The sequence below is a fragment of the Pipra filicauda genome, unplaced genomic scaffold, assembly GCF_003945595.2.
Source record: "Pipra filicauda isolate LSUMZ 115617 unplaced genomic scaffold, ASM394559v2 scaffold74_size2892960_pilon, whole genome shotgun sequence".
NCBI classification, from domain to species: Eukaryota; Metazoa; Chordata; class Aves; order Passeriformes; family Pipridae; genus Pipra; species Pipra filicauda.
Window position 1 is genome coordinate 1,334,180 of NW_024104920.1, and position 21,350 is coordinate 1,355,529.

The 21,350-nt window shown below is 50.4% G+C and overlaps 1 protein-coding gene across 3 annotated transcripts in view; it reads right to left on the reverse strand.

The window, feature by feature from the left end:
* FZD5 (frizzled class receptor 5) overlaps positions 1-20,913 on the reverse strand; it is a 39,688-nt gene extending 18,775 nt beyond the window's left edge. The window contains exons 1-3 of one of the 3 annotated variants that reach the window (XM_039389615.1): positions 20,792-20,913; positions 9,556-9,738; positions 2,421-6,616 (exon numbers count right to left, since the gene is read on the reverse strand). In XM_039389615.1, the coding sequence (XP_039245549.1) occupies positions 5,149-6,615 (1,467 nt within the window). In that variant the 5' untranslated portion in view covers position 6,616; positions 9,556-9,738; positions 20,792-20,913 and the 3' untranslated portion in view covers positions 2,421-5,148. Of the gene's footprint in view, positions 1-2,420; positions 6,988-9,555; positions 9,739-20,791 lie in introns of those variants that run through there. The other 2 variants (XR_005566571.1, XM_027731385.2) reach the window with 2 other exon arrangements.
* Between the last annotated feature and the right edge of the window lie 437 nt (positions 20,914-21,350).

The following is a 21,350-nucleotide window of genomic DNA, read 5'->3' on the forward strand; positions in this document are numbered from 1 at the left end:
GAAGGAATGAGCAGAGATAGTGTTTCAGAAGGAATTATATTTAGGTGGTTCTGCAGGACAGTGAACTGTGGGAGGGGGTACCCTCCAACTTGCACTATTCTTAATATATTGGCAGCGCTTCTCTCAAAGAGGCAAAAGAAAAATTACCTTTGTGGTTAGAAAATTGGAATTACAGAGACTGTTACCTACCTCTGCTGCCAGGGAAGGGCAACCACCTACAGAATCAATGTACCTTGTTTTTCTTAACCCAGCAGCAGAATAATATTTAATTTACATTGGGGTGACCGCTGCCTGCTTTCAGTTCCAGGGCAGCACTCCCCCTCTGGCACTAAATGCTGTTTGCAGAGACAATAGCTGTGCTGTGGTCCAGCAGGAGCACTAACAAGAATAACAGGAGCAGCACATTGGTGGTCAGCAGGGGCAGGAAGCCATGGAGGTGTTTGTGGGCTGCATGATGCCCTTGGGCTTCAGCAGCCCTTTCCCTTTGTGTACAGGGACTGTGTATTTTGTTTCCAAGGGAATTTTATGAGAACTACTTCACCATGGGTTTGGCAATTAAGAGGACAGGCACTTGAGGGAGGGAATAAATGTCAAGACCATTGCTTCTGGATAAGAGTAGAGGCATCAAGCATAACCTGAGCAAGCAGAAGAGGACAGAAGAGCAATTGAGGCAAGAGCTTGCACAAGGGGTTGGCAGGCATGCCCGGGGCAAGGTGAACTACTGAGTTCAGAGCTCAGCACTGGACAGGCTGCAGCCCCTGTCCTGCACTCAGATTTCCCACAGCACAGTAGTGCAAGAGCATTACACAGGACTGACATTCCATATTGTTATCTGGGAAAACTACACTTGCACCAAATAAGTTGTTTGACAACATTAAGTGAATTACAGGGTGCTGCTGAAGTGACTGTAGTGCACTCACTCACACCTACCCCCTCTCAACTGACTAGCTAGCAAAAGAGCACTTACCTGGCTGAGCATGGGCCTGTTTGTTTAGAATTAGAGAAGTCAGGCTGCCTTCATGGACAAGGCATTTTCTAGGTGAAATAACTACTTGGGCTTCTGCTTTATAATATTAAAACCTATTTGAAAAGCCACGTGGTCCCCATGCCATCCCAGCCTGAAATTGTGCTACGTTTGCACTGCTGAACCACGAGGAAGGCAGTGACTACCTCGAGGCTGGCCTAAGTTGACCAAGTGGAACATGGAAAGCACAGGAGAGACACGGCAGCACAAACATTAGGCTGGGCTGTGTGCGATCACGCAGGTGCTCACAGGAACAGAGTCCTGCAGGTGAGTCACACGGCTCCCTACAGGAAAGGCCCTTCCCTTGCTGGGAAACCGTGGCTTAAGGTAGGCGGTGCATGGCAGCGCTGCCAAACTCCTGTTTACTGAGGAGCTGAGGACACAACAGCTTCCTGGGAGGCAGCAATGACAAGGCTGCCAGCAAGGTAATGGAAGCAGGCAGCAAGTGTCCACAACATGTTGGGAAGAATCTGATGCTGAAATGGTGCATGTCCCCTCTACACCCCAAAACTGTTGCCCTTCAAGTGATAGGATTAGCCTCAACAGTGTGTTTTGCCTGCACTTGAGCACGGGGGGGGCAGATCCCTGAGGAATCAGGTGAGTCAAGCTGTGGGGCTGCTTCCAATAAGAGATCCTATCTAGTGGGACCTGGTGTGTGCCTACACACCTAACTAGATAGGAGAGTCCTGCACCATTAGTCACTGTGGAGCCAGCCTTAACCCCTTGCTCTCACTCCCTAAAGTGCTCCTCCCAACAGGAGGGATTGCACAGCAGATGGCAACAAGAACACCCAAATTGGCACACAGCATCCTGCTTGGCTAAGAACTGTCATCTGCTTGGCCTGAAGAGTATCAAAGGGCACCTCTTCAGGGCCTGATCTCAGCACAGGGCGAGGGACTGATACTGTGCAAGCTGCAGAACGCCAATAAAAGTTGATAGTTAACCCTCTTTTACCAGCGAGGTGTGACCTTGGCCTGTCAGGGAAAGGTGCTATCTGCGAGGTCATGGGCACAGCCAACAGCACAGCCAGCACAGCCCCCCTGGGGATGAGCCCGGCTCAGTGCAGATCCAGGCTGGGACCTCGGTGCCGTGGTGGGCCACAGCATGCCAGTGCTGAGGGCACGGGTGTGTGACATCCTCTGTGCCAAGGGCAGCCTTGCGTGGGGTTTGTGCACATGGAACATGCTATTCCTGTGCCACGCAAGTGTAGTTGCCTCACCAGTTCCCCTTGATCCCCAGTAATAAGAACCCTGCACAGCCCCTGCACCACATGCCTCCCAGTCCTCCCCACAGCTAAGTTTTTAAGGTCATTAATATTCTAACAGAAGCAAAAGAAAAGAAAACAACACACACTGATTTTTTTTGTCCTCATAAATAACTAATCTTGATACTTCTCTTTGAATAAAATTTCTTCCGTTTTTCACAAAATATAGTACAGTAATTTAGACACTGAAAAGCATCAGTAACAAAAGAGGCAAAACCCGACATGTAAATTGGCTACAGCAGACAGGGCACACAGCAACAGCCCCTTCCCCACTCCTGCCACTTGTTGCTGAGAAGCCAGCAACTCGGACAAGAGTTTGTATTACCCTACCAAAGGATCAAACTGAAATGCTCTTGCATTTTTCAACAGGCAACAGTTTGTAGCTAATCTTGGATTTCTTTACACACTCAGTTGCACTTTGGAAAAAACAAAAACAACAAAATACCACCTTTGACATGGTTTTGTTCATTGTATTGCATGATGTGTGTTTAGCTGTATCTACAAAAGGCACTATAGAAAGAGAGGAGGCCAGCAAGGTGGACTGGAGCAGGTTGGAATCATTTAATGCCCTGGATTACAACGCGAGACTATCCACAGCGTCTCTGTACCTGACCTGCCTCACTGCTGAGAACACACCTGTCCCTAACCCGTATCAAAGGTCACTACAGCTCCTGTATGTACAAGCTGGGCTATAATACAAAAATTTACAGTCTGTATCACAACATGGTGCAATTCTGTCCACAATAAAGTACTGCAACACACTGGAGGGAGCGAGCCCTGTCGCAAGAGTGCAGATATGTGCGGCTGAACAGTCCCTGCTGTGCCTTCAGTCCCTGCACTGTTGGTTCCTCTGGCCTGGAAGCCACAGAGACACTCATGTGGTACCTTGGCAGTACCTTTATCAAGAGATGTGCCACTTGAGTGTCTCCTCACTTCTCAGGCTTTGGTTTTAAAGTGAGGTGGAAACCTTTTTGACTGAAATGGTCCAAGGGTGTTCAGAACAGCCTCAGATCCTTGCAGTCCCGTGGGAGCAAAGCCAGCAGTTGTTCTCCAGTGCTTGAGCAGCCGGGTCACAGTGCCACGCTTGAAGGAGGGCAAAAAGGATTTGAGTAATGGCTGGACGGTTACACACTACTTAGGGCAGGGAAAAAAGAAATAAGTTAAAAACGGGGTGCTTTCCCAAGTGGCCTGAAGCCAGAAGCAGCCACTTCTTGCCAGCTGTGCCTCATCCCATGCCACAGCTGGAGCCCCTTGCCCTTGCTCTGTTCGGTGACATTGACAACAGGGCCCCCCTGCCATTATTCTACTTATCGACACCCAGCTGTCACCACTGCTTCATGCCAGGCACTGGTTCTGTCAGTGCTCAGCTGCTGCCTGATCTGGGGAAGGGAAGAAGGCTTGGGAAGTTGGAAGTAAAGAAGCACAAGCGTTTAGCTAAATTTTCCCAAATTAACTGCACACTCTCAAACCTGGCACTGTTTCCGGCAGACGCACAGCTCTGAAAAAAGGAGCAAGAAGTATTGAAGCCGACTGGCTGGAAAACCCAGCTGCTGCTCAGGAGACACAGCCTGGCTCAGAAACGCCCCGTGCAGACACTACTCTCTGCAGGGATGCAACCCCCCTTTTAGGGTTGGTTGTGCCACGCTCAGCTGCTGTGCCACATGCCACAGCCGGCAAGCTGGTAGGCAGGGCACCAGGCCTGCTCACCTTGCCCCAGGTAACCCACACAGCATGAGGGAGACATGAGAAACTCATCCAGCAGCACCAGCCCCTTCCCAGAGCACACGGCAGCTCAGGAGAATGCTGTTCTTGGAGCCAGAGCTGGTGTTGCCCAGGGCTCCTTGTGAGCCCTGTGCTGGGACAGCAACCTCATCACCCGCGCAGCCCCACGGCTCTCCGGGGCTGCTCCATGGGCAGTGGACCTGCCCATCACAAGGGATGAGCAGGGAGTCGCTTCCACGGAGCTGAGCCCCACCAGCACCAGCTCCTGCCCGGCCCTGAGCCCCTTGCATGGAGGGGAGCTTGTACATGCTTGCCCAGGGCAGAAGGGACCATGGGGGTCCCCTGGTCCCCGCCTGCACTGCAGACAGTTGGGACCCTGTCCCTGCCTGCCTTGAGGGCTGCGTGACAGATCCTCTCCACGGCCCCTTCCTCCTGCACCGCCACCACCTGCGAAGCCCCCGGCCCGCGCAGCTCCTTCCCTCCCGCTCAGCCTGAGCTGCTGCCCGGGCGGGGCCAGCGGCTGCCTCACGCCAGGGGCCCTCAGCCCTCTCCTCTGCAGTACACAGCTGTGCCTGGGGGCTCCGGGGGTCCTGGGGGCACCACTCTGGGGGCCCAGGGAGGCAGCCCCCCTGCCGGCTCTCCCCAGCCCCCTCACACCCTCCAGGCTCTGGTGAGCGGCTCAGTGCCAGTGCCAGCACCACCTGGGGTCGGGGGCCACCATCCACCCTGCCTGCTGCAGCTCTGCCCCTCAGCCTGGCACTAGCAAGACCTGCCCAGAGGCTTGTCGTGGGATATAAATTAATGCTCGAGGGATACCTGCCACCAGACTGGCCCACAGGCAGCAGCACCCCAGGACCCTAGCCAGGGTGCTGGACTCCCAAATGGCGTGTACATGGCGGTGCCAGGCTCCAGGCGTCCCCATCCCTCTGCCCCCACATCGCTGGCAGCACCTCTCCCTGCCCTGCCTGGGGCCGCAGCTGCTCCGTGACCCGTGGGCGCACACACTTGGTCCCAGGCAGCACCGCCACAGTGGAGCTGAGGGTGCCAGGGCTGGCCCAGCTCTCACTCCCTCTCCTGTGGCCCAGGGTCTTTGCAACCCTCTCCTCCCTGTGGCTGGGGTCACTGAGGCTCCCTCCGGTCACACATGGGACAGTGGGACCTGCTTGTGGTAGGAGGCCATGCTGGGCAGCACCGTCCTGCCCGCCAGCGCCGGGCTGGCCTCACCATACACGGAGGCGCCCATAGGCTTTCTAGCCCGGCAGCACCGGGCAGTGAAGCGCCTCCAGGACTCGAGTGTCTTCCCAGACCAGATCCAAACACCGGAGGTGATGCCCACCACAAGGCACATGAAGTACTTGAGCATGAAGACGGCATAGTCAGGCTTGGGGCGGTGAGGGTCCCCTGGGCAGGAGCAGTTCTGCGCCTGCTCCCACGCCTCCCGGTTGTGCTGCTCGTAGATGTAACAGGCGATGACGATGGTGGCGGGCACAGTGTAGAGCACGGTGAAGATGCCGATGCGGATCATCAGCTTCTCCAGCTTGTCAGTTTTGGTGCCGCCCTGCTTGATCACACTGCGGATGCGGAAGAGTGAGACAAAACCAGCCAGCAGGAAGAGGCTGCCAGTGAAGAGATAAACCACTAGTGGTGCCAACACAAAGCCCCGCAGGTTCTCCAGGCTCTGGTTGCCCACATAGCAAACCCCAGCCACCGGGTCACCATCCACGGAGCTGAGTGCCAGTACAGCAATGGATTTGGCGCTGGGGATGAGCCAGGCAGCCAGGTGGAAGTACTGTGAGTAGCCAGCAATGGCCTCATTGCCCCACTTCATGCCAGCTGCCAGGAACCAGGTGAGGGACAGGATGACCCACCAGATGGAGCTGGCCATGCCGAAAAAGTAGAGGAGAAGGAAAACCACGGTGCAGAGAGCAGGGCCCGTGGTCTCATAATGGATGTGGTGGTGCTCCGGGTTGCAAGCCACGTTGGCATGCCCTGCCACCAGACGCACGATGTAGCCCACAGAGACGAAGAGGTAGCAAGCAGAGAGAAAGATGATGGGGCGCTCAGGGTACTTGAAGCGCTCCATGTCAATAAGGAAGGTGGCCACAGTGGTAGAGGTGGAGAGGAAGCAGAGGATGGACCAGAGGCCAATCCAGAAGGTGGCGAAGGTCTTCTCATCCTGGGTAAAGTAGGGCTGGTAGCAGGGGATGGCACAGTTCAGTACCTTCCCAGTCCTGATGCGGTTGTACAGCGGATGGGACTCCTTGGAGATGGGGATCAGGGGCGCTTTGCACTTGCAAGTCTGACCACAGTCCAGCCCCGAGGGCCGCTGCCCATCAAGCGGTGTCAGGTTTTTGGCCACATCCTTGGCAGGGCGCGTGGGCTTCCCGAAGAAAGGTGGCAGGGTGGTGGCTTCCGTGTGGTTGTATCCCATGCAGAGCACCTCGGAGTCCCCCAGAACAGGCAGGCTGTCGCAGCTCATCCTCTCGGGCCAGGCGAAGCCGTACTGCTGCATGATGGGCGAGCAGCCGGCCTTGGCCCGCTCGCAGACGGAGCGGCAGGGAGGCAGCGGCTTGGTGTAGTCGGACAGGCAGATGGGGGTGTACATGCTGCAGAGGAAGAAGCGCAGGTCCGGGGAGCACTGGATCTCCACCAGCGGCCAGAACTGGTGCACCTCCAGCCCGGCCTCGTCCTGCGTGTCGTGGTTGAACTGGTTGGGCATGTAGGTGAGGTTGTAGCCGATGCCCTTGCACATTGGCACCGTGATCTCCTGGCACACCAGCGCCTTGGAGGCGGCGCGCCCCGCCGCCGGCAGCCCCAGCAGCAGCGGCAGCCCCAGCAACAGCGGCACCGGCAGCCGCCGGCCGCCCATCGCCGCCGCGCGTCCTACCGCCGCCGCATGTCCGGGCACCTGCCGCCGCCGCCGCGCCGGGAGCGGGGCCCCGCCGGGAGCGGGACCGGGACCGCCGCCGCCACCGCCGCCACCTGCGCTCTGGGGCGGGCGGGCGCCCCCGCGCCGCGCCGCGCCCGCGCCCCGCCCTCGGGAACGCCCCGGGAACGCCCCCGCCGCTGGCCCCGCCCCGCCGGGGCTCCCCGGGGCCGCCCCCGCCCGGGGCACCGAGTGCGGGGGCGGCGGAACGGGGCGTCCCGCCGGGACACTGCTCTGCCCCGGCCCCCCCGCCCCGCCTGCTGGGCGCGTCCCGCCGTCACCCCCCGCCGGCGCTCGGAGTCTCCCGGCGGCCCGGGAGCGGGCGGCGAAGTGAGAAGGTGGCGGTGCTGCCAAACCGCGACCGCTCCGGCTCCGAGTCTGTGCAGGGATGCCAAACTGCTTCCCCTCTTGTCCGCCGGCCCCCTCCCGAGGCCTGGGACCCCCTGCCCGCCCCAGCGGCTTCGCTGGGCGCGAAGAGCCCAGCGGGCCGCGGCGGGAGGAGGGCAGGCGGTGCCTGCGGTGCCGCTGCCTCTTCGCCCCCTCCTCCTCGGGCCCTTCAGCCCCTCTCCGCGGGAGGGGGCCGGGGCCTCGGCCCTCCAGAACGGGACTGGGACGAACGGGGGCAAAGCCTGGGCGGCGGAAGGGAAGGGTGCAGAGGTCCTGCCTGCGTTTGCTTTGCTCCGGCAATGGTACATCAAGCCGGGTACAAGTGGGGCACGGCAGCATCTACCGCCGATGCCTCCCGCCGCTGCCCGCTCCCAGCTGCCCGGCGGGGCAGCGCTCCCGGCTCCCGGAAAGCTGAGCCTCGGGGGGAAAAGAAACTATCCCTGCCCGGCTGCAGCAGCTGTGCTGCCACATTCCTGGCCGGGACTCCGGTCGCCCGCCGCTCAGCCTCAGAGCCGCGTTCCCAGCCCCTTCCTTCCCTCTCAGGCGGCGGCAGGCGCTGGGGCGCAGCGCGACAGAACGACGAGACCGCGCCAAGGCAGAGGTCCCTGCCCGGCGCCCTGGGGACCGCGTACTCCTGCCAGGACCACCGCGGTGGTCACGCTCAGCTGCCTGACTGTAAGGAATTCCAATCCTCCAATCCATGCATTCGCAAACACCTAAATGACCACCCTGGTTTTCAGCGGCTTCCCCTGAAAGCCCTGAAGCCCACGGCATGTTCAGGGCACACAGGAGAACAGACCTATTTCAGAAGCCAGACTGGGGGGTCACAGGCTGCAGCTGCTGTGGCAGAGCCCGTTTTCTGGCCAAGGCAGAAGGCTGCTCCCAAGCCCTTGCACAGGAGCTCCTCACTCCTCCTCAGTGGATGTGGATGGAAGGGCAATGTGGACCAAAAGTACTTCACATCCAGCACTTGATGTGCTAGTCAAGACATACCCACAGTACATCACAGACACAGACAGCTCACATTTGAATGCTGAGGAACACCAACACCCAATATCTCACACATCCAAAATACCCCTAACTGCATCCAGAGCCCACAAAGCAAAGATTCAAAACATGACTTGGCTCCTGCCTTCCTCCCAGAGGTAAATCTGGCTTGCCTGTTGCTCTGCGGCCAGTGGGTGATGTACATATGGACAGAGCACTGACAGTATGGTATGCTGCTACCATACACCAGTCCTCAGGGATTTTAAGGCCATCCCTGAAATCCTTTGTGTCCACACATCCACCCATCCTAGGCATGCATATGATTTGGCACTGTTAACCTTGATGCTTAGAAACGTAAAAAAAAAAAATCTCAAATTTAGAGCTTTACACTCTAAGCTTTACATGTAATAAAGCTATACATAAGAGAATTACAAGTCACATGTTCCTTTGGAAGACAGTGGCATATCCATGTAGCAGGAGTCATAACTTTTAATCCTCCCCAACAATGAGTTTCTGCGAACTAGCAGCCCAGCAGAAAGCAATCACAGACAGTTTCATTATGGCTTTCAGTTGATTATCCAAATTATAGCTGAGAGCAAAGGGCAGCCTTTTTATTATCATCATTGCTGTACAATTAAAAAATGCTGATGAAGCTCCACAAGAGCAGAAATTCACTTTTTTGATGGCATTTTTCATTTTTATAAGCGTTCCCTTGGGCAATATCTTGGTTCGATTTGACACACAATGGGGAACAGGTACATAGGTGGGAAGGGAGAAGATGAGAAGAGGAAAATGGGGCAGCTCTTCATTTCAGTTAATCTATCAGCTCCTGAAGCCTGGTTCAGGTTTTGCCACTCCTCCAGATGTATCTAATTCTTAGAGCCTGGCTGTAAATAATGCTGTATTTGCTACACTGGGGACACATAAAATCCAATTAAGAGCCAGGTAGACATCTGTTGGCTTGCTCTGTGCTTCTGTTTCCTTTTTGTTTTTTATGAATACGTAGCAGAGCAACCAGAACAGGATTAAATACGGTGTAAGCGCAAGTACAGTTGATAGGCTTGTTACTCATCTCTTCAGTACAGTATGAGAATACAGTGCATTCAGCACTATTAGTGACAGAAGCTGTGTCTGCACAAAATTTAATGTGCCAAACTCTGGACACAAGAAAAAAAAAGTGTTTCCTGCCCCTAAGAAAATGCTTTTGTTGTTAAAAAACTTTTAAATTATTAGAAATCACTTTACCTTTAATCCGTGTGCAGAAGTGTCCATGAAGCTCCACCATACTAGACAGGTCTGCTTGGGAGTTCAGCTAATCCCTGATCCTGGCTCCAGCCCAGAGGATATGGGCAAGGGCTGACAATATGTGTGTCCTTGCAGATATACCTTCCACCTGTTGAGGCATTTTCAGCTGGGATGCAGTGGTTCCTGGTAGAAGCAGAAAGTAAAAAGGTGATAAATATTTCTGTATTTGGTTCTTTCACTGCTGATTGTCAGCGTATACTGTTTACCTGGACAAACTGCCTTTGTGAAGGATACCATGACTTTTAAAAGACGTTAGAAAAGGACTGAGTTTCCTTTGTAAAGACTGGCTGTTGCCCTTGCCCTCGTTAGAGGACTCAGCAGACTTTTGCAAGGAGCTTTTCACCTCAGGCTCTGGGCAAGACAAAGCCAGAGAGCATTGATCTCACTCTTGGCTTTGCCAGTACCAAAGTAGGGCAGGAACCTCCTGCCCCTCTCTCTTGTTATAGGACCAGCACACTATCCTAGCCCTCGACCCTTTCTGCTTGAAGCAGCAAATCCCAGTTCTGTCTGCACTGCTGATAAGTCTCCAGCTCCCAGGAAGGGAGCAGTGGGGGCCCAGCACAGGTAACTCTGATCTCCTGATGCTGGTGGGCAGCCTGCCAGTCACCCCAGCTGGAGGTTGTGCTACCCAGGCACTGCCCAAATTAGTAGTGACCCCTGATAACAAACTGCTTGAGTGAAGGGGTGCTGGGGACCACAAGGTGGTTTGCAGCAGCACAAGACTGTGCCTTACTACCTGTCACGAGTGCAGGGACAGACAGCCATCACGTTTGGCATCATGAAGCAGCCCCCAGCCAGCTCCAGCACAGCAGACCCACTGCGTACTGGTACAAAAGGAGATCAATGTTTCCCCCACATGGAGGACAGAGCTGCACCAAGACAGTGTGCTTCTGCTTCCACCCATGGCAAGTGTTTGCCTTCCCACCTGAGAGTTGCAAGGCTGCAGGCTGCCCGTGCTGCAAACCCCAGCACCAACACTGACCTCGTGAAACAGGACCTGGAGGGGAGGGGTCCTAAATAAGAGACCAAGGTTCTTACTGACACACAGGAAGGAGGGACCCAGCAGGTAGGGAGACAGAGGGGCTCTTAGCTCTTTGTGAGCAGGCAGGGCAAAGTGAGAATCACTGCAGGCATTTGCAGAGAGACCCTGGCACCCAAATCCTACCGAAGTGCAAAAGCAGCAGGGGCAAACATTTTCTCATGTGCCCAGATGATTTAAAGGCTGGGGACAGGAATGCAGATTTAAATCACTTGAATGCTTTTCACCATGTTGAAATTTCCTTGAAAATCCTAGCTTACATCAATACAATTTGGTTTTATATTTACCTGTACAATTACACACCTTAACATACTGCAGGAAAACAAAGCCATGCCAAACTCTAGTCATATCCAAATTGCTACATGGAACTAGACAACTTCTGAGTGAATTAATCCAAAACAGTGACACAGACTTTAGCAACACCTGACACAAGTGCTGCAGTTTGTAAAGTGCTACCAGAAGTTCAGGTAAGACCAAAGTAAAATCAGGAAGAGTGTCTGCATTTAAAACTAATCTTGCCAGACTCATCAGTTATTACTTAATGATATTTGTACATATAAGTGTACTTAAAATGTACATAATTAGTTTTCTTTGGTGTCCCCAGGCACTGGGACCCCTTTCCATGAGGTACGATCGATATATCGAAAGGATGTTCCTGTCCCGAGGTGCCACTACCACAGCATGCAAAGGCAGGATCAGGGCCCTGGCCCAAAGGTGCAGGAGGGTTGTGGGGAGATGAGGACAGGTTTCTGCCATGCCACAGCCATGGCTGATCTTCAAATCTCCGTGCTGTGATTCACACAATGCTGAGATAATGAGAAGGCAGTGAAATTCCTCACATTTTATTTTTTTTGGGGGGGGTATAGCGCAGCCTGAAATGTCTGAAACATTTCAGATGTGTAGTTTTTTAAACACATCACATTATGCTTTTTCTTTGCTTTTTCTTTTCTTTTTTCTTTTTTTTCTCCGCAGGCTCTTGAAAAGAAAACAGTCCCCATAGTGAAGTTGACATGATAAATTAGTATGGCCCTGGCAAAGCCCTCACTCTTCATTGGGCAAATACTTATTTATGGACTTTCAAATTGTGGCTTATGTAACAACAGGGTGAGTGACTTTCAAAAAACCTCCGCCATGTATTGACCTGATAGAGCCTAATGGGTCCTTCAGAGCAATTAGGATTTATTGTGTTAGCGTCTATTGTGTATAGAGACCATTTTAAAAACATGCGTTATTTACCCAGAAAGCAGTAATGACTGTTTAAATACAGTTTAGATTGTTTCTGAAGCTCTTGCTGCTCTATACATTGCAAAGAAGTTACTCCAAGCATTGTTCAGAGCTAAATACTTTGCTCCACTGGGATTTCCAAGCAGGGTAACTGTATCGCACATACATTTGTATGCTTGTAGCTGTAAGTGAAACGAGTTCTCTGTAAAGCTACAAAATGAGTAGCCTCAAAGCATGGAATCTGAGATTTTTTTCTTGCCACTCTAGTGGTCTGAGCAGCTCAGGCCTTTTCCTAGCTGAGAGAGTAGGGCATTTCCCATGAATCCCACAAGTTTTGCCCTTTCTGATCTGAAACTCCAGCAAACCTTAACAGCCAGGAAGCTGTGGTTTGCCCCACGGCACATCTAACCCTCTACGTGCACTGAAGTGGGACCATCACCACATCTCTGTAACCTCCTGGGGGCCAGCATGCAAAAACACGAGTGTTGGCTTTGAAGACTGGTGCAGACTTGAGAAGCCTAACCCCTGGCCAGGCTCCTGACTTCACCAGCTCTGACTCTGACCTCATGACTAAAACAAAACTCCAACTCATACATGTGAGCTATCAAGTGCCTCTATGAAATAATAATAATATAGACTAATTACTCCTTGATTTATCTTCAGACCAATGCTGTTTTGATCTACACTATCTCTCAATAGGTATTTCCTTTTTCTGCCCTTTTCCTGCACTCTCCTTTGCTGTGAGAGACCTTCAGGGTGAAACTGCTGAAAGCAGTACAGCTTTGGCAAAATGCTTTCCCGGCCCTGCTTCAGGTCACAACCTCTCGAAGCTTGTTTGTATTTGCTTATTTTACACCAAAATTAAAATATTATCTGTTACAGTTACATTACTTTATTGCCAGAGACAGAAGTACTATGCAGTTTTCCATTCCAGCAAAAAGACAGACAGTTTAGAGGAACCTCTGGCTGAAAAGGCTGTGGCAAATATATCAAAGTTAGGATGCAAGTTTGTAATGGCCAACGTGCAAAATCCTCTGGAGAACAGAGTCAAGCTGCCTGGATTGAAACTGGCTGAAACTTGCAATTTCTGTTTTATGGAAAATCTGAACATTAAAAAACAAAAATTTAAAAAAAAAAATTAAAAAAAAAAAATTAAAAAATACACCAATTTGTTCCAAACAGGCAAGCTGCCCATACTTCTGAGAAATCCTGCAGCATCACGAAGAGCTAGGAGGTTTCTTGTCACAAAGTGTGCAAGTCCTAGAAGCCCCCTGCACAGGGAGGCCTTGGGAGCACAGGATGGGGGAGGTTCTGGGACATGGAAATCCTGGGGTGTCAGGATCTTGCTGGGAAGCTGGTTAGAATTCAGCCAGGAATCTGCCGGGTGAGCATTTGTTCCTTAGGTCCTGCCTGGCTTTCAGGGAAAGTTGGTCAGTCAAAACAGAAATGTTTCCAAGAAAGTTTCTGTCTCTGCTGAACTGGCACTTTACAAAGAAACTACTCTCAGTTTGAACATCTGCAGTTATGAGTGGTCTCTCCTGGCCTTAAAATTCTATGAATTGGTGCAAAACATATGATAACAATTGTTGTTGTTAAAAGCAACTTCAGTCTATGTTGAGAATAGTTCAAGTTCAGTCTGGCCTTTCCTGAAAATACAGAGCTTCATATAATCAAAACAGGTTTCAAACACATAAGCCCGTTTGACTGCATTTCTTTGCTAACCTCTCAAGATGCTGTGATCAAGATTTTTCAGATGCAGTGACTCTGGACTCTCTGAGGCAACCTTAAGGGATCTTTATTTCCAGAAACTGGACTCCTTTACAACATGCCACATTGCTCACTCAAGATAGAAGCAATTAAAAACCACACATTTGAAACTTTATCCTGTATGTGTACTTATCTACAGTACCCTAGAAGGAGAACGCTCATATACAATACACACAACCTGTGTTTTCATGTTTCCATGAACCAGAAAGTATCAAAGCCATAGACCTCCTGAAACAATGTCCTCTCCCTGACCTTTTAGGCATTCTTGCTAAGATCAGGCACTTCAGATTTTCCCTATCTGCTTTTGACATCCTTGAAGTGCTTGACACAGGGCTGGAGGAATACTTGGAGCTCAGATTTAGCGAGTCATGTCATTCACATGAAATGAACCAAATTATGTTGAAATACATATTTAAATCCCTGCATAATCAACATTTATTGGACACAAGTAAAAAGAGCCAGAAACAGATGAAAAGGCAATTAGCACTAGCTGGAACTACACACATTTTGATTACTTCCTTCTGCAAGTCATTAATGGGATAATGTAATACACAGGTCAAAGTGATTTTGGAAAGGATGTTGTTAGCAACATTCACATTCAGGTATTAGTTAGATGTGAAGAATTAACACATGCAAGTGACCCTTATGTGCTCTAGTGGAACAGAAACAGGGAGCAGTGTCTGCAGCAGGGGCCAGAATGGTCTTTTTCCAGCTCAAGACTGAGGGGTTGATTTCCCAGCTCTCCGTGACCATAAGGGCAGGGAGTAGTGTCACAGAATTGGAGTGCATCAAGAGATTTGCTGGGCAAAAGAAGGAATCCATCCTCTAAATCCTGTACTGCACTGCCATGTGCAGCAACCTCAAGGACACAATGACATTACCCTGCTTGAGATATGTCCCGGTGATGCAAGAAAGTGCTTCAAAATATTCCACAAGTGAGTTGCCAAAAATATTTGATGACCAGGTTGTGAAGTCCTCTTACAGGCCCTTTTAACCAAACTCATACAATCAAACTGATCTTTGTATAAGCAACAAGCTGACAAAAAAGTGGTGCAACTGCTGCAAAGATGGGGTTCACACAGGCCAGCATCTTCATTACGGCACGAAAACAGTGGAGTAGCTTGGTTCAGCTTTTTGCTCAGAGAAGCCTGTCCAGCTGCAGGAGAATTCATGCTGCATGTACTTCCCTTATGCTGGTGAATTTAACTGTTCCACTATTTAGGACAAAGGAGCAGCTGAGCCCTTCTCCAGGCCTCCCACAGACTGGCACTGCTAGACCCCCAGCCATTACACCGTCACAAGGCAGACAGGATTCCACTGCGTGCACTGAGAGAAACTACTGTGCAAGCTTCCACCTGTGCCAGGTGCTGAATGTACCTGCAGTACAAACTGCTTTTGGGCTGAGCAGACAAGGAACACAAAAAGCAAGAGAAAGGATAGGTAATTCTCCTTGCTTTTGCAGACAGAAAAGTTCTGTGATTTGCCCTTATGGCCACAGAGAGATGGGAAGTCAACCACTCAGTCCTGAGCTGGAAAAAGACCATTCTGGCTCCGGCTGCAGACACTGCTCCCTGTTTCTGTTCCGCTAGAGCACGAGACTGACAGTCTCTGGCACTATGCTACAGGGATGCAAGGCTGCAGGCACCTTCAATCAGGGCCAAACTGATTGTCTTGGCAACAAAACTTCCTTCTGATAGACAGGCAGTTTGGAGGGGAACAAGGCAGATTCCTTAACTGGGCTAGCCAGGCTGCATCCAGACAGCACTAAACATCCCTCTTTGGAGGAGGAAGGGAGAATGCAAGGTGAGAAGACAGAGTAATTCTTTCAGCTGAGACTCTGCCAGGGGTGTTGCTAATTAGCAGAGAGAGGATGTGTTGTGGTTGGTGAGAGACAGACACGTTCTGTGTTGCGAGACAGTGCCTTCAACCAGCTCTGTCTGTGAGACACATACCCTGAGAGCTCCCTGACCGTGTTTGTATTGCAGGAGCCATCCCAGCAACACCAGCTGAGTCCTTGATGCCCGCTGTGCTGCCCACAGCCTCATGTGAAACCCGTGATGGGATTCTGGACAGACAAAAAGTCTTGGTTGTGAATCTTATTTTCACTGTTCTAATACAAGCAAACCTATTTTGTATAGACATACAGAGTGACTGTGGCTTCCAGGTCATGGAAAAAGACTAGTACTGCAGCAGCATCTGCATTTCCTAAGCTTGCTCAGGTATCTAAATGATAGGAGACTGTTGTAGCTAACAAAGGAAACAAGGAGGTATTTTCAGTCTCTACCAGAAGCGAGGTCGTGGTCCAGAACTCAATGTGTGCGTGTGTACGTATCTCATGTGCTGCAATTTGGAAACATTTCCAGCTGAGACTACTAAATTTGGCCAGTTGGTGTCTGCTCTAATTTATATTGAGCTGAATCTGCAAGAGCCTAGTTTAAATTTCTGGGATTCTGTGTGGTTTGCTCGAGATGAGCATCTGTTCCAACATCCCTGTATTCAAGGATAGCTGAAAAGCACATCCATTATCTGAGAAGAACCAACAAACTAAGGATCAGGCCCTGCAGCTTTCTTCCACAGATTTTATTTAGATTCCCTGACAACATAAAAGGAATGATTCTTAATTTTGTGTCTCTGTGTACTTTCCATTTGGGCTAAGATGCCCTGAATTTCTCCTCAATATTAAAGGATGTTTATGTGAGGTCAAACCTGACTTATGGCTCTTTTAACTTTGTATATTCCCAAGACATGTCTGACTCTGTTGGGCACATAGGCTCCTGACTAAATGTAGTATGGGCAGTTTAGGAGATGATCTGAGATTGATAATAACAACAAGTTGATCTCTACAGAAGTAGAGATTAAACATATTCAGCTGCACACTAATGCAGCTACCCAAGACAATCCCAAGGTGTGCTGGGCCAAAACGGGCTTTAAGAACTTCTGTATATATCAACGAAGGCCTTAGCCTGACTGAGAGCTGGTATAGATATAAGGGGAGAGAGGTGGAAGCAAGTGTTGTTTGCACTGTGCAGACTTTTGCGGAGAAGGTTTGGTCTTCAGTCTGAGCAGATTCCTCACCATTACTAAGCTGACAGTTGCAGGTGATTATTTTATGAGCAAAGAGGGAAACAGAAGCAAAAGAGAACAACAGCAGTGACCTCCAAGTCTCTGCTGGGGGAAGAGGGACAGACCACAGACAAACACAGCCCAGCCTCAAGGTATGTCGTGCCAGGCTGCAAAAAGGGACAGGGCTGCTTTAAAGGTCCTTGACATGGGCGCGGTGCTGACTCCAAAACCATACCCCTGCCCTGGCTGCAAAGTACCTCCTGTAATTGGCTACGAGCTTTAGAGAATGAAATCCAATTTACCTGCCACAAAGAAAAGCTAGATGAGGCCTCCCCAGAGCCGGTGGGTAAAGGAGGGCTGCCAGTTCCCACTCCCGAGCTGCTCCCCTCCCAGCCAGACCGGAGGGAAGGGGGAAGGGGCAGCAATGGCAGTAAGTGCAGGAACAATTCACTGGAGAGCCACGGTGCTCTTTGCAGTTTGCCCACTAATTACTATTAAGCCCTGGTTCCTCTTTGTGTTCCAAGGGGCGGCTTCAATGTGGCACTGCTTCTTGGGCCTTTCATGCTGCTGGGCTAACCCCTGAATAGCAGGCTCACCCCCCTCGCTGCCTCTCTCTCCCTCTTTATTTCCCCCTTTTGCTTTTCTGATAGTATTTTCTGTCCATGTTGTGTAAGGCCCTAAATGAATCTTGACTGCCCCTACAGCCGACTGGAGACGCACAAAAGCGGCCCATTCCAGTGGCCACAGCGCCATTGTGTGCCCTAACAATGCACTAATTGGCGGTGACAATTGTGCGGCTGGGGAAGAAGAGGGGGCCGGGGGGCGAAGGGGGGGGGGGGGGGGGGCTGGAGGTGGAACACGGGACATGGGTCCTTTCCAATCACTGAGGCGGGTCAATAAAAAAAAGAGAAGCGTGAGGAGCGAGAAACACGCTCTGCTCCGCGTTTCTCCTGCCTGCACGTCCCTGCCAGTCCCAAGCAGTTTGCTCCAAGGACCCCGGAAATTCCTACGGAGAAGGGTAAAGCGAATAATTTTAAATCCGTGGGTCTGCAGAGAAAGAGATGTGAAAACTAGAAGGGTCATCTCAATCTCCCAGGCTTTCTCACCATCCCAGAGGCTGAAGAGCTCATGTGATGAGGACACCACTGAGATATTCGTGGGAAAAGATCACACAAAAAGCCAAGAAGATGCTGGTGCTGCAGCATTCTGCTCTGGGTACACGTGGGAGAGGAGAGAGTGCTCACCTCTTACTGAATGGAGCTCAGCATACCCTTGTTTTGCACGAGGACAGTGGGATGCAAGGACAGAGTGTCCTGCAGCACTCTGCAGGGATAGGTGGTGGCCCTGTGGGACTGCTATGATGGGGAACACTTTTGCTAAATGCCTTGATGATATAGAATTACCTCCTGCATTTGGAAGGAAGTGGGAAAACACTTTTCCATACAGTGGCATCTAACCAGGGAACAACTACATAGGAACCACCTCTATTGGAAGACCAATACTTTTCCACAAGACTAACAAGTCCCATATATTGGCATGGCTTGGAGAAGAAACCTTGCCCTAACCTCATGAAAAGCAGAGCAGGGAGGACAAACTGGAGACCCAGGGACAGGCAGGCACTGTGCCTGGATCTAAATTCCCTGTTGCTCTGACTGAGAACGGCATTTCAGTTTGGTCCAGTACATATAAACACTGAGCTCAGCTGAGAAGTCTGGTCCTGCAGCCAGAATGTGGAGGGGAAGCCTACTGTGAGCCCAGTATGAGAAGCAGACCTGCAACAGCCTAGAGCTGGCAGTCTGCAGAGTCCAGGGTATGCTGTGTAGAAACTGGACTCTTGCCCTTTTCATCTCATGGCCACCTTAAGCACAGTATTTTTCTTAATGTAATCTCTCAGATTTTATGGGTCCTTGACAGCATTTCTGTGGAACAGCAGAGGACATCCCTGCTGCTGGGAAGAACCCCCACCTCTCTCCACTCATTGCAAGGTGGACTTATCAGCTGTGTTAGGCTCCTATAATGTGGTGGTGGCGATATCCTCCCTGAGACAAAATCACTAGTTACCTGCTTTCAACATAGTAAATGTGCTTCTGCTTGCCCTCCCCTAGCAGGCCTCCACACAACTCCTGCCGACAGCTATGGAAACATTCCCATGGATTACCACGGATGTTGGAGGAGGGCCTTATATAGTGAGACTTCTCCACCTCCCCTTTGCCCTAAGCCCTTCACAGAAGTACTTTATTGTTTTATGACAGCGCAGTAACACTTGACATAAATCTCTAAGCACAGCTAACAATGTCAATACTGTGTAAATACCTACAGTAGAGACCTGTATTTTATTATGTTTTCGCCCTCTTTTACCTGTTATCACCTAGGGTTAACTCTGTGCTGGATGCACGTGTATTTCACAAGGAATCTGCCAATTTTATAGACCGCCACAGCTTATGTCTCTGAACACTGAGATCCCAGCTCTGGTTCTTTCACAAACTGCAGCTTTCATTGGAGTCAACAGAGCTTGGATCTGCTTAAAGGATTGATCGCATTGTCTATTAAATCAGAGACAAGTGCTCCTCAGAAGTGCAGAGTCCAACCCAGAGCAGGACATTTTGCAATATGTACACAACAAACAATATTCACCAGTGTCACAGGCAACTGCGTGCCAATGTCTGATGACAGAATGGTGCTGTTTTCCATCCTATCCTTGCTCCCATGAGAGTCTGTACCCCCTGCTCTTAGAAATCAGTGGGATCACTTACAGGTGAAGGTACAAGTCAGTGGAGAGACATTCCTCATGTTTCATAACTTAGTTGCTGCACTTCAGGTATTTGCCTGCAGTGTCAGTCAGAAATGAGATTAATTCATAATTTTTACTGCTAGGAAAGCACTTTGGACTGAAATGCTCCATGCACACTGATTACATCTATTACTTTCTTACACAGATTCAGTAATTTGCACTTTATTTTTAAGCAGTACCTAACTTTACTAACAGTTCCTTCTTAGTCACTCACTTCTAAATACATAATATTGTACCTGCATGCTAAATACCTCTGAACTTTCAAGTCAATGAAAGTTCAGCCCTTAACACAAGCTCTCATCTGACTTCTCTTGCTTTTCAGATGAGCCTTACAACTTCTTTTTTATTATCTAAATGAATGCTAATGCTTCAAACTCAATTATAGAAAATCCAAAGTCACTTACTATAAACAAGGGACTGACTTTTTAGCATGTTTACAGCCTTTTTATACAGCCTTTTATGCCAAGTTTTATACATATCTACACTTAAAATGGATGGAATTTACTCCTGCTTGCCCTGTAGACTTTGTCTGGTTTTAATTGTGACACTTGATTATCTGAGATGCTTTTCACCACCTTCTCATACTGGTAATACTCAGGCCTCTAGATGGGACCACTATTTTGGAGAGTGTTTAGTTAAACAATAACTCTTTTAACAAGACAGTCCAGAGCTATGTACACACACTCCCAGAATATCTTCACTTGCCCTCAGCGTGCTGTCACTGAAAAAGTATGGTAAGCCTCAGACCTGGAAGGTCCCTCTCAGTCCTAAACAAAGAAGGAGGATGCTAGCTCCACTTGGGTAATTCTATTACTGTACTGTAATCAGGATTTTATCACACCTGGATACAGGCATGATGTTATGGAAAAGGTTAAAAAAAAAAGATTTGTTTACTTAAGCCTAGAGCAAAGTTCTGGTCAAGGAGCTGGTATTTCATTTATTTTAGACAGTGTCCTCAGGACTTCATAAACCTGCAGACACTGTCACTTATTCCCAAAAGAAGAGCTGCATTCCAGTTCCACCACCTTTTAGAAAACCAGTCAACTTCACGTATTAAACCTAATACTATTAATTTTGGTCTAAGAGCTTGAAGGGTAGCTTTTAAAAAATGAACTGCCCTGACCTTTCAGAGAAGAGCTGGAGCTGCAATTGGCATGCTTTTCCCAGGGCTCCCTAGTCCCCATGGTCTCTGCTCTGTATGGATGCTTTTTCCCACCACCTCTTACAGGGTGAAGTGAGGAGGGAAGGTGGCAGTGAAAGGGGAAGGAGATGTCATAATAGAATTTGCTCACCTTGTAAAGCAAATAAGGAGGAAGAGAAGGCCTTGCACATGGTTTTCTTGTGCAGCTTGTGTGATCTTCGTCAAACATTAACTCCCTGCTTGTAGCTGATTTCATCACAGGGATGAAGTCCAAAGGTTCCTGCAGGAGAGAGGATTGACATTCCCGATGGACCCCTGGTCTTTCTGACGAGGGGCAGGAGGACAGTGAGGGAGGGGATATATCCTCCTCTTTGAAAGCTGCTGGAGCATAGGGCTGGGTGTGGATTTCTCTGGGGGCTCTCAGGCAGGGGGTTTAGGCCTGTGAGCTCCACCATGGCTCGGTGCTGCAATCCTTAGTCACCAAATTCATGGCTTCAGGGACCTGAAGCAACCGAGAACAGCAGGAATCATGGCTGCTCCTACATCCACTGGGGGGAGAACCCTTACGATATGGGCAAAATCCTGCCCTTACAGGCCCCTAGTGGTCCCTTCAGTCCAGCTGGGAGATGCCTCCCTTACTTAGGATTTAAGGCCCTGAGCTTGGACCCTTCTGGCAGAGGTCCATGTGACAGCCATGCAGTGGGGATCTG